Genomic DNA, 13,535 nt, shown 5'->3' with positions numbered 1-13,535 from the left:
ATCAGTAATTTTGACCTTAAGAGGTATATTAAGGTATATTATGAATGAAAAAAACTTAAAATAAGATACTTTACAAACAGGTTTTTTTCATATACAAAAAACTCACAAGCAGTTTGTAAACATGCATATTTAAATTTTATGTCTTGTGTACAATGTATATACTTACAATCTGAGTTTGAAACAGATTATACGGTGCAGACACAACTGTATTTCGGTTGGGTTTAATTGCCCTATTACCTATTACTTTACTTTTATGGACAATCAACATTAGCTTTAGGATTTTGGTAATACGTCATAATGGGTGGTTTTATTGAGGACCGATAAAATACATTATCAATGCGCTACACTGCTGGGAATATATCGAAAAAGTTTGTTTAATTTTAGAATTTCTAATATGCTTTTAATATTAAAAGATAAACTGGTGTACCAGTATGATAAATTTGAACAATAATTTAGTAATATCCTCATATCCGATTAGTGCTATATTTAAAAAAGACATAACATGAATTTAACATCCCAACTATATTATTTATTTCTTTTCCACTTGCACCAGTAAAAAAAATAAGTAGATTAAAATAAACCAATTATTAATCAATCACAATGAAAATATCAAGAGGCGTGCAATTACGCCGGTGTTGAACAATAACAAACTCTATAAGTAACAAATAAATTATAAGGCAGTCATTATGAAATATAAAACAAAACACTAGCTAGGAAAATATATAAAAGTTATAATATTGCTCGCCTTTGTGAAAGCATTATTCACACATGAATAGTCGACTGAATACCAGTCTCGGAGCCACTTAATTTTAAGCTCTATGTTTTTAAGTGGCGTTTTAGCAGAAAACAGATCAAGGATATTACCATAATAACGTTATTAAGAAATACTGAATGTGATGATTGTAAGAACGAAAAAAGATACGAAATTATGATATAATTATAATACCTTTCATAATTCACGATATTTTTTTTTGTAGAGTTTACTAAAACGTATTGCTTGGAATATTATCACTAGATTTGAACGTAGTAGAATCTAGGTAAACGTGTCATATAAAGTTATGGTAACAAAAATGGCGCCTTTAAATGTTTTAAAATATCGTGATTGTTTAGAGTCAAAAATATGATAAAAACTCTTACGATCATCTCATACTAAATCTTAAACGACCTAAAAGATGTTTGAATTAAAGCCTTCAACTATTTTATTCAAGTACCTATCTACATTACTTAAATTACACAAAGCTTTCTACGTACTTAGTTTACTTGACTTGAGTAGTGATACTGACACTACCTTTGTTTTTGAGCATTTAAATTTAGGAAATAAATAAGCAATTCTGGTTTTAACGATAATGGTACTGAAAACATTCCAAACAGTCTGTACCACTGGTCACCGATCACTTGAAGTAGGACTGTGAAGCGAGAAAACGTTCTATGAGGTGTATAACGTGGTCTTTGTCTTAGTACTATAAGACATAAAGAGCTTTGTGTTGAAAGTAGAGTTGTTTAAGAATGAGACGGCACACTTCACGATGTAGAGCGCTGTCTTGTTCTTACGTATGAAAGATTTCTGCAGGCCAAGTATCCTTCATCAAATGTGACAAAAATGTTTTTATATCCTTTAAGGGATCAAAAACTCAAGTTTGGGCTTTGTTTGATACGAAAATGCTTAGTTGAGGGATTTGGTTATTGAGCCCATGAGTCTTATTTCAGAAATGTATCTTGTTTTGTATTTTATCTTCGATTTAATGATGTATTGAGCCACTTATTTCGTCGGTGGTGTGCTTATTTTGTTCCCTTAAAGAATTCGTTTAATCTGCAGAATATATTTCAACAATTTTATATCAATAAATGTTAAATTAAGGTCAAACATTCATTTACATCTTTTTGAAAAAAAACGTGTACATAGTTAAAATAAACCGCTCAGCTGTCAGCATTTCCTCAGAGGTTTGACAGAACACTGTTTTTCTTGTGTCTCGTTAATTGATTGAACGTCTTAACGGTACTCGTAAAACAACACTTCATTAGACTTTATATCTTGCAAATTAATCTCACACGAGAAAACCAAGGAGGGTGTTTTCAAAGAGTACAATCGACCGCAAAGTAGGTGGCATCCATTCACAAAAACCAACCTTATTGTAATGAAATTAAGAAACAGTTAATTTCAAAATTTCAGTTCGATTGTACATTGTTAGTACTCTCGTTTGAAAGATGTTTACGAATTGCCTTTATTGTAAAGTTGGTAAGAAGTAGCTATTAGATGAGTTCTTATAAGAGAATATCGTTAATGGGCTGGAGTGTCTGGGGGCGGTCTAATAATTGTGATCTATTCATTACATCAGTTAGACGTTCCTACTTGAGGAGGAAGCATCTGTGTTTTGTGTAAATCACACCGGTACTTCAAGTGAATTGCGGAAAATGTTGTAAATAAATATAAATCGTTTCGTGTCGAACCTAAATAAATTATTTTGTGTATTGGGTTGCTTCATTTGAACAACTCAATTAACCAAAGGCAGTAAAGTACGACGTTAGCCTTTGATCAATTTTCGTTCCGTTTATCAAAACTCTTTTAATTAACATAGCTATCATTTAAATTTTATTTTACAAATTAAATACTTTTTGCTTTTCCGAAGTGTTCGCCTCGGTCCAGATGATCGTTTTTCTTAGTCGACTATTAGCGCATTGGCGACCGCCACCTGCAGAGACCCCTGACGCCTTTGAACTCGATCACCTCATTAGTTCAGCTCAGTTGCTCCACACATACGCACTTACGAAACTACGCGTTCCCGCTCAGTCCGTAAACAGACTTTGTTGCGTTCGCACCCCTTAATAAAATCAGAAGAAATTCGAAAGTGTTGTTTAGGGTACGTAAACATTGCGCAAGCGATGGCGGCGGAAACTCACGAGGACGCGATAGCGACATCCTGCGGGCGACCGTGGCCCTATTGATATCGCACCTATCACTCATTTGTATGCAAATTCCTCACGTTCAGGTGTTAACGTGCAGTGTTGTTGTGGCCGTTGATGTGTGATGTTGCATTAGCGATGTTTCGGAGTAGAAAAGGTCAGGCGATCAGCGAGGCTGATGTCCGCCGGGAGCAGGGGCTGGCGTACCAGAGCCGTACGAACACTAGCGGTTCCCGGCTCCGTGTTCGCCGGGGGAGTAGTTTGACGGATTTGGACAAGTTGCGATGTGGTGGCGGTTCAAGCGGGGGTGGGTCTATTGGGGATTTGATGAACATGTTCAGTGGTAGTGTGAATTCGGTCGGGAGTGACACGCTGGTGGCTCGGACTGTCCCGTTGGAGACTGTCCGTCGGTATGCGCCTCCGATGTCGACGCCGCCGCCGCGCCCGCCCTCCTCGCCGGTCATCCATGTGTCGCGACCCGTGGGGCCGCTCACGATGGCCCAGCGCACGCTCAGATTTAGTAGACTGCTGAAATACCAACCTTGTTCGGCCGACGTTCTTATTACGCTGGTAAGTGCTACTAAAGCTTAAGTGCTTCGCAAAACTTATTTATTTCGGTCGAATAGTCGAAAGCGTAATAAATCTAACTTTATTTTTATTTAAAATGTATTTGAAATATAAAGTGACCTATCCGATTATCAATGATAGAGCTCTTTGTGTATACATTGTTAAACATGTATTAGCGCTATCAGTCAAGTGTGCGGTGTATCGGTCGTGAAAGCTCTAATAGCAATAAGACCAGATAATTGCGTTATTTAGTCATTATCAATTGACATGTGGTTATCATTTGACATTGTCCCATCAGCATACGATTTATACATATTAACCTGTAGGTAATTAGTTTTTATGAATATGTTTGTTGTCTCTACATTTAGTGATCAAAGCCATTAGCTATATTTTACCGTTTATATTGAATAAGCATCGAGTAACCCGTGTTTAGTCACGGTCGAAATAAGATATGGATAGTTTGTCGGACATTGACTTATCAAGATCAATTGCCGAAGGAAATATGAATCTTTTGATGTTTGAGTTATGATAAAGTCTTATTCGTTTTTTTGTTCTAAATTTTAATTGGAAACTTTTGTTTTTCTTGTAGGTATTTGTAATTATAGCTCTATATTATACCTTTTGTTTTTCTTTTCAAACATTGGGTTGGGTATTATTACCTTAAATTGAATTTATCAGCTTAACGCTGTATTCTCACATTTAAACGAACGTAAAATTATCTTTAACTAACATGTTCAAAACTCTCGAGTTGGAAACGTGCTGAAACAGAACTAATATTAATTATTCAATCTCTACATTTTCCGACTAAATTGGTAAATCAACTGAATTTGAATATATTATAATCATTTGTTCTGGAAACTCGTCTAGTCTAGCCTTATCATTCTTTATGTTAGACTTTAAAACAAGTCAGTTAACAAGTTTGAATTAGGCCAGAAAAACATATATTTGAATAAGTCGAAGGTCCAATGATCGATGGTACATGCAATGCCTTATAAAATATTCAGCATAGTACTTGAAGCTTAAGCAGTCGAAACTTCACTAAATAACGGGCTGGTCTTCAATAAAATAAGTCTGGCTATTTTAGAAGATAAAAAAATAATAGAAAATGTGTCATCGCGTCATGTCATAGTAGCAGTAATGAAATATTGGAGCCACAGCTGAAAATCATTCAACAACGTTAAAAAACAACTAACAATTTAAACGCTTGTTGCGACATCTACTTTGCCTCAAGTCACTTCAGGTGATACTGAATAGTTCACATCGTGAAACACAGATGGCATTAGTAGTCTCGTATCAATATTTACAAAACAAAACCCCAATCACAAACAATTTTCCGTTCTATTTGAGAATTCTTTTTAAAACGATATCCAGAATACTTGTTCTGAGATTCAATAAATCGAATCATTGAATCGAATGGAAAGCAATGCATAAGGAAGCGGTGACGACGCCCAGAAGGCGGAGATTTCATGAATTTTCAACTACCCTGCATTTTTATTTAAATAGCTCCATTTGCATTCGAAATGAACGCAAGCAAGATAAAGTGCAATGCTATGTGGTTTGTCTGTCATTACAATGATAGTATTGAAGTAGGTATCTAGTACAAAAAATAAAGCTGATAAAAGAAACCCGGGAAAAGTGACATTATTTATTTTTATTGCGATTTCAATTTTGTAAAAAAATAATCATAATTGTATTATGTTATAACAGTAAATACATAAAAAAGAATACAAGAATTAATACATTATGTATAAGTCAAAGTAATTAATAAATGTAATACAAAGAAAAAGAATTAATAGTAATGGTTGCTAATTTATTGAATGAAACAAAAGACAATTTAGGTTTATTTATTTAAATCGTAAATTAAATTGATGTTACATATTTAAAAGTAAAATCACTATATTTTAATAAAGTCGTGAATGTTAATAAAACACACGTTATTTACATTTCGATTAACCCATACAAGACAATCATACAATGGGCTGCCAATTATCAAAAATTAAAGACACTTTCGATCTAAGTAAATTAAAACAATTTGGTTTTGCTTCATTAATTTCAAAATAAAAATACGAAATTCGAATGAAAAATTGAATGAAAAATTGATATTGAAAAAAATTGAAAATATTTTCGAGAATGACACACACATTGACAACCCATTCACACGTAACTATGTACTCAATCAGGCATATTTCTTCATGAACTTGAGTAAATACTTGAGTTTCGGCATCTCTATGTTGTGGATGCACCTGTTGAAGTCACCGATGACCTTGACCGAGTGCGTCATCATCCTAGAGATGATGTCCTTGAGGCACACGCTCAGGTCTGAAACTTCTTTGAAACCGTGTATCGCAATTTCTGCCATCACCACTGGGAATGGCGACGTTTCGTACAGAAACTGAAAAAGAAAAGTTAAATTATGTAGACAAAGGGAATTAAGGTACCTTTGTAAGTAAATATAAATTGAGACCAGTATTATGCCTATGGTGTTAAGTCCGCCATAGTGCATTAAATATATAGGACGTCCTAAAATTTATAGTAAATCAGTAATGATAATTATGATAGACCCTCAACGAAATCTAACGTTAACCACACACTCGCAATAATAAATGAGAAATACCTTTGAGTTTTTAACATTACCTCAACCTGCTAAGCATTGCGCTATACATAGATATGTTAATCGTTACACAAAACCTATTTCATGTGCTACACTTTTACTTCAATTTTTAGACCAAGCGAATCAAAACACCTGATAATGTAACAAATTCTAATTACGTTTTTGTTTTGGCCTTGTCCTTAACATAGAGTGTTTTAATAGCAATCTCTTAACCTTCTACGATTTCATTATTTGTTATAAGATGTTTATGTATATTTGGTATGATCACTGCATTATAATTTTGTTCTGCTTAAAATTCTGCAGTAGCAAAGTTTTCAACTGTAAATACAAATTTCATTTTCTTCTATCACGTATCGGGTAGCTACTGAACTGCACTCTAGGGATTAGATATGACCCACGTTTGTCGCTAGTTTCGGTATATTTGCCAGCAATTTGATACCCAGGAAGTTAACATCATAAAGATGAAATTGCATAACTACATTTTTGGGAAGTTAAGGGAAGCCTTACTTTCAGATGTATAAAATTAAAATAGGCGATATAACATTCTGTACTTCTGTTTTGGATGGAGCGTAATGAATTCTTTTTTAAATAAGTAAATTACTTTGACTACGTAATGTTTCCATAATTACATTGAAATTGAGCTGTAATTTCAAAGCAAATTCCAGATTTAATAAAAAATTAAAACAATCTTGTTTCATTGATAAAATTTTAAAAGAAATATCTTACTATTCTGTTCAAGATGGCGAATTCAAATTGTTCAACGTCTTAAAAGTAAATTGAAACCAGCAAAACAATGATACTTACAACGGTCCTCTCGAGATCTTGACTCTCGTGGGAGCAGTTTCCGCCAACTTGCTGCTGTTTCTGACATTCAAACAGCTTTGAAGCGGAATACTTTTTCAAATTCTCCAGCGTTTCAAAGTGGACTTGTAGTTTTTCTGCGGAGAAAATATACCATTACGAATGAAACAAGGTATTTCAGTTTAAGTCTTACAAATTTCTAGTCTTAGAGATTTTTAGGGTACAAAATTTTACACTACCCACTACCCATTATGCCTCTTCTATATATATTTTTCATGTCTTTATTTTCCTAACGATCAGTATCGAGCCAGATTTCCTTCCTACGATGCATATTGTCTTTGTTATTAATACTCATCGCGTTGTTTGTTTTGGTCGCTACCTGTATTGTCACAAGCGGAAATGTTGACGTTGATAAACAGGGAACACTGTACCAAAATAATACGGACGTATGTAGGTTGACAAAGCCGACGTCCATTCAGTAAACAGTTTAGATTTAAAGTAAACACTAGATAATAGACAAATTGTACGCAATGGTACCATGGGAATACTAGCCATAAAAGTTAAAATTATAAGAATATTTTAACACAATATTTGTAAGAAGAAGAACGACAGAAACTGTAGACTACAGATAAATAAGGTTTTTACATATTTCGTTTAAAAATCAAATGTTATTAAAACTGTCTAGTAATTTTTAATTAACAATGCATCTAAAATTTCAATGAATATAATATAGCGCACATCTATAATACCACCGCTAGTAATCAAATTAGAGTAGCACTAAGAGCCATTGACTAGCTTTAATGAATGTCACTTAGTAGCACGAAATTCAATAGCTTTGGCCGATCTAAGAGAAAGGATATTGGGCGTCATAATTGATTTTCCGACAAACAGGAAGCTCGATTTAACTGAACTCGACCGTCCATTCATTAAGCAAGAAACTACAACACAGTATGTACACAATAACATCCTATCGACCGGAAAGCAATATTGAATGCGGGTGTTACTGGTACCGGTACAGAGGTTAAAACCTAAGAAATGTTGCATATTGATGTTATTGACAAAAAAAATCTTTCAGGTATGTCTGAAGTAAATAATCAATTTTTATTATATTTTCAAAGTGTACCTCAAGGTCATGACTTAGGGCCCGTAATCGTAAATTGATTTTGGTAATCTTAACTGAACGAAAAATTTAAGTCGGGGGCATTTTTTACTTATTTATAAGTATGATACATAGAAGTTACTCTCACCTGGTAATCTTTGTACTCTTTGGTAGCCAAGAGCAAGGCACAACGTGACATTTTCGTCGGCCAATTGCAGATTCTCGCCAAGCAGCTTAACTATGCTCTCTTTGCAATAAGTCCCGTTCCGAGGCTTACGATCGTGTATTATCACCTAGGGAAGCGTAAAATGGTCAGATGGTAATCGGATGAGCATTTGCAATGATCTTTTGGTAGTCTTTTGGATACACAAATTAGTATTGAAGTTAAAAGAAATGCTGGGGTACATTGAAACTATAAATTATACGGAGTATACGGTAACTAGATAGATTTAAAAAAATCTCGAGTTCCTTTTGTATTTTATAATGATACTAGCTGACCCAGCAAACGTTGTTTTGCCGAATATATTTTTTCTAGTTTTATGTATTTTAATGCCACATTATAAAAAAATAAAATCAAAAAATTCATCTACTTACTACTACTACTACTACTCCTACTTCTACTACTCTATTATTTTTTAGTGTGAGCAACCCTTAACACTTAGGGGTATGAAAAAATGATATTTTTCTATTCTCAGACCTACCCAATATGTATACAAAATTTCATAAAAATCGGTTGAACCGTTTCGGAGGAGTACGGTAACTAACATCGTGACACGAGAATTTTATATATTAGAAGATATATTGTATTTTAGAATAGTACTTTTAGGTTTTCATGCTAGTTATTTTATTAATTTATAGAAGTTTTAAAAGTTCAGCAAATTTAATTAAATACTTACTTGGAAGTACAAAGATATTTGTTCAAGGTACACAGTCATGTAGTTTATGGCCTTATCTGCCTCATTCTTCATGAGCAACTTTATTTGGGACACTAGTGTGTCCATGTCCTCCCGGGACTTTTGTGTCCGGACCTGAATGTCCGCAATCAGAGCCCGGTAGCCATTTATTAGGTTATCTTGAAAATCTGTCGTCTGAAAAATAAACAAAGGTGCATTTATGTAGCTTTGACACTGGATGTCGACAGGGTTAATTAAAGACTTTGACAATATTTTAGATCCTTCGTTCGTATTCAATCACTTTCTGTCTTTTTCTGTTTTGACTGATTGCTTGTACTGCTTGTTCAAGATAGTAATTTCGTATGATTTTACTAAAACTTTATTTAATGATTATAAAGGCGTGTTCATCTTTGCGTTACTTTCGTTTAGTAACAAGATATTGAAATTATTTGAACAGTATTCTTTATGGTCCATTAAAATTTATGTAAGGTATTTTTGTTCTGAGGATTTATTATAATAATTCATCGTTTAAACTCAAAAATACCATTATCTTTTTAAATGCAGAAAACGGAAGAATTGCCTCTACCATTCTTAAAACTTTCATAAATAATATTTGGAAATAATACGAACCGGAACAATCGTCATGTTATCAAACAATTAGCCGAATATAAAAATAATCTCATTGTCTTATTTGACAAGCTGTTGTTATTGAATTAGAAGAAATCAATAAACAGATGAGATGCTCTCATGAAACAAAATAATGATCAATAATAGAAGTTATTGTATTTATTTAAACAATGTTTGGTTCGGAAAGAGAGCGGAAGAGAGAGTTAAACTTTAATAAAACATTTGTAAATATTATTTTGATAATATATGCTGTTATGACGAATGCGACGAATCTTACTTGTAATAAAGAAAAAATAATAAATATGGTATTTGATGAAGGTTTCATTTTACAATGCATCTGTATTAAGGAAGGTCCATTTACGCTTGTTAAGTTGCAAACTATAAGCATGATATAAAAAAATAAAGATGATGTTTTCTGAAAAGTAAAAAGACAGAAACCTAAAAGGATATCTAAATATGGGATTGATGTTTCGAACCTTGCCTACATGAGAGGAGGACTTTACCTGGCAGAGGGATAACTATAAGCTTGTGTTATACTAACAATATACAAATATACTTATGCATAAAGAAGTGTTAACTAAATTATTGATACTTGTAACGTCACAAAAAACATAATTAATTTCAACACGTGGCTATAAAGTGTTCTTGGTAATTCAACAGCCTTCATTACACCTATGGATTGTAAACTAATTGGGAATTAGCTTTATCTCTTCTTGATCATGTACTAATATGCGTGGACAATTAATAAGACAAAGTCAATTCCTATTTAGCTTTTTTAACGATAATATTGATTGCCTATTGTTCTACTTTAATTTATGTTCTTTAGAGATTAAGTGTCAATTTTAAGGTACAATAAAAGTTTTATTTCTGATTGTGAGAGGTAATGTCGTCACGATAGTGACGTTTTGTGACGTAGGTTGTTTATGGGTTGCGTAGTTTATTACTTATTAGATTTAAATTGTGTTAAGAGGTAGGTTTTTATGCGGTATGGAATCGACGAGATCTACTATCGCTAAAATTTTGGACATGATTCGGGACTCTTCAACAAACATTTTCATGTGGTTTAAAACTAATGCCGATCATAAAATTGTATGTAAAAAAATCGAGCTAAAGATGTAAATTTTCAATTCGTTATCGTTATTTGTTCTCTTTCCCTCAATTTAAAGTTCTACTGACAGCAACTTGTAGAGACCAAATGCCTTTTTTGATTGATTACAGGATTGAAGAGTACCTAAGTCCAGAATTGATAGCATCACTTTGAGGCGTAGCTTGTAGATATATAGATATTTACTATTGTAAATATTCAAACCCATCAGTAATTTTGGTTATAAACAAAAGCAAAAATAAGTATTTAGCATTTTATATCAATGTCCTCAACCTATTTCTTCGCGTTACAGTTTTTGTCTCGTTAAAACTTGATAATTTTCTTGTTTGTATCAATTTAAAGAAAAAATACATCAAAATGACCCAATTTTTTCCATCATTAGTTAAATTTATTTTCATCCAGCGATTTAAAAAGTAACAAGCAAATGCTAATGAGGCAAGGTTTTAGAAAAAACTATAGCTTTCGCTGTTTTTATTTTTATTTAGAAATGCTAGATATAGGTCATGACGATTAAGGATAAAACATATTGCGATTTTAAGCACTAAGGTCAATATAGAGTTAAGAGACAAAGGCAGTGGTTAAGAATTATAATTTTTGGGTTTTAAATCTTTTTCGTTTTTCATGTTTGAAAATCTAGGAATAAGAGTTTTAAACAAGATTTCTGAAGAAGATATTTAAAGTATGAAGTAGTAAAAATATTGTTTTTAAATGTGTATGGTCTTAACTTAAATAGTGTAGATCAACAAACATAGCAGATATTGTATAAATCTTCCTGTAAAACAATAATGTGAAATAAATTAAAAAGAAAAGTACAAGAGTCACACAAAGGTTACTTAATATTTAAAAACGGTTAGTTTAAATTTGACTAATGTCACCTCTAATTCAATATATGGAAAAAAAATGTTTTAATAATCTATAAAGTTTCATTTAATTTCTAAAATTTTACATTTTATCACACTAGACTTTGTCTTGTTTGCCAAAAAATATATTTGAACAAAAAAAATAGTTTTCTTTTCTTAACGTACATGAAAGAAGTATTATCATCAGTGTACAAACAGACCTATATTATTTGTCTTCTTGCTTAAATGTTGTCTTATATTTTCTACCTATACCACCGTTGTATTTGCTAATCTCCCGCTTTTCCGTACGAAAGATAAACAATCCGACATACAATGCGCAATGAAACCTTAGGTAAGCAACGTTTGCAACAAAAGAATCAACGTAATGAACAAAAAAAGTTAAATGGTAGTTAAAATTTTGTATGCAAACACTTTCATGGAGGAAGTTGTGGTATGTAAAAGGAAAGCTGTAATTATACCCGATTATGAAAGAAAAACACACAAAACTGTGAATGCTTTAAAAAGAGAAAAAATCTTCTAACGGTTTTAAGATTTCCTTTTTTATTGTATATTTCGAATTCAAAAAAACTCGGAAGTCAAAGTTGTAATGACAGGTTTGTAAAAAAAGTTTGATGTCTTAATATGATGCAGTAATATTTTTTTACCCACGCCTTACGTAGAAATATTGTGCAGGTAATTGAAAAAGTTTTTAGAGAAAATTAGTCAAATCCATTTTGAATCGGGATTTAAATTTAATTGTAAGATCGTGTAGCCTTTTCTTTATCATGCCTTGATCATCAAGGAGTAAAGTTAACACTTACTAATCGAGAATAAAATTTACTTCTGCCCAGTGAGTTTAATCAGACCTTGGTCATATTTTCAATACCGGATTGCAAAGAGAAAATAAGCTGTACCTAAAAACTTAAAATTTCTTATTTTTTTGCCAAATATTGATAAAACAAATACAATTTACAATATTTCTGAAATTCTTTAATGATTCACTCAAAGAAAAAATTCATTTTCATTTATTCGGCTGGTATTCAAAATATCACCAAGACCTATTTAAAACCTCTTTGGATTCCAACTCTATGTGCCTATATAATAATTATGTTGACCAAAAATCGAACTCACCTGCAAGGTAACGACGAATAAAATCGCGAATACAAAAAATATTCGGCGAGGCATTTCCTATAATATATTCACATCCCGTAATCAACTATTTACACTTAACATTTTAATTGGAAAACAGAAAATATTTAAGTATTTATGTTGTGAGCTTAGGGTTTTATAAAATTATTTGTTATTTGAAACGTGGTGGAGTGCAATGTTGACTGACGGGTAATCTTTGCTCTACTGGTTGTTTTCGCGCGAACCTTGTTTTGCTTAACAGCGCCGATTGCTCCGTCAGTGTTATGATTTTGCTCAAAACTGTATCGCAGCGATGACTCGAACGATTGCTATAGTTTATGATACAAGCTAAATTGTTTTATTGTGGCTCACACCGAGGTACTTGGGGTACCGTAGAATGTTTAGATTATCTATTGTGGTCTAAGCGCATAAACAAAAATAAATGCATAAAAACTTGAACATGGTTTTTAGGTTAATTAATAATTTCATTTTAAATCTACAGATTATGCATAATTGTATCGGAATTCAGATAATTCAAAGAGTTCCAAAAACATTAATACTGTTTGAGTGTTAAATATTTGCACGAAAATAATGCCTAAAGGCGATTACTGATTATTTAAATTTAACCTGAAATGAAACATCCTGTCTGTCTGTTATAGCGTACAAGAGCCTCATAATCGTTTGTATTTCGTTGTACCATAATATTTTACTGATTAAGTAAAAGATAGCAAGTCAAACAAGATTATTATGTTTGATAAACGTTCTCATCTTAAGGCATAACGCGTGTATTTTAATAATAAAAGATTAAGGTTATGCCAATAATTTGAAAGTTGTGAGTTCCGTTTTATATCCTTTAAAAACTTCACAATACCAAGTCTTATATTACTGTATGTAGAAACTCAAAATCGATGCATATAATGGTATTAAGATAAACACTAACAATTGTGGCGAGAAAAACATATTA

At 32.4% G+C, this 13,535-nt stretch overlaps 2 protein-coding genes across 2 annotated transcripts; one reads left to right on the top strand and one right to left on the bottom strand.

Moving 5' to 3' along the window:
- Positions 1-2,052: 2,052 nt before the first annotated feature.
- Positions 2,053-3,538, top strand: LOC113503455. Its single transcript, XM_026885435.1, has one exon. It carries the CDS (start codon positions 3,019-3,021, stop codon positions 3,490-3,492), a length of 474 nt encoding a protein of 157 aa, XP_026741236.1. The 5' UTR covers positions 2,053-3,018; the 3' UTR covers positions 3,493-3,538.
- Positions 3,539-5,576: 2,038 nt separating this feature from the next.
- Positions 5,577-12,879, bottom strand: LOC113503454. Its single transcript, XM_026885434.1, has 5 exons — positions 12,575-12,879; positions 8,876-9,067; positions 8,128-8,272; positions 6,884-7,017; positions 5,577-5,860 (listed from the first exon to the last, which is right to left on the bottom strand). Exons 1-5 carry the CDS (start codon positions 12,626-12,628, stop codon positions 5,645-5,647), a joined length of 741 nt encoding a protein of 246 aa, XP_026741235.1. The 5' UTR covers positions 12,629-12,879; the 3' UTR covers positions 5,577-5,644.
- Positions 12,880-13,535: the final 656 nt, after the last annotated feature.

Source organism: Trichoplusia ni, chromosome 19 (genome assembly GCF_003590095.1).
Source record: "Trichoplusia ni isolate ovarian cell line Hi5 chromosome 19, tn1, whole genome shotgun sequence".
In the NCBI taxonomy this organism is placed as follows: domain Eukaryota; kingdom Metazoa; phylum Arthropoda; class Insecta; order Lepidoptera; family Noctuidae; genus Trichoplusia; species Trichoplusia ni.
Note: the sequence above shows the minus strand (reverse complement) of the source record. Positions and strands in the feature narration are given on the sequence as shown.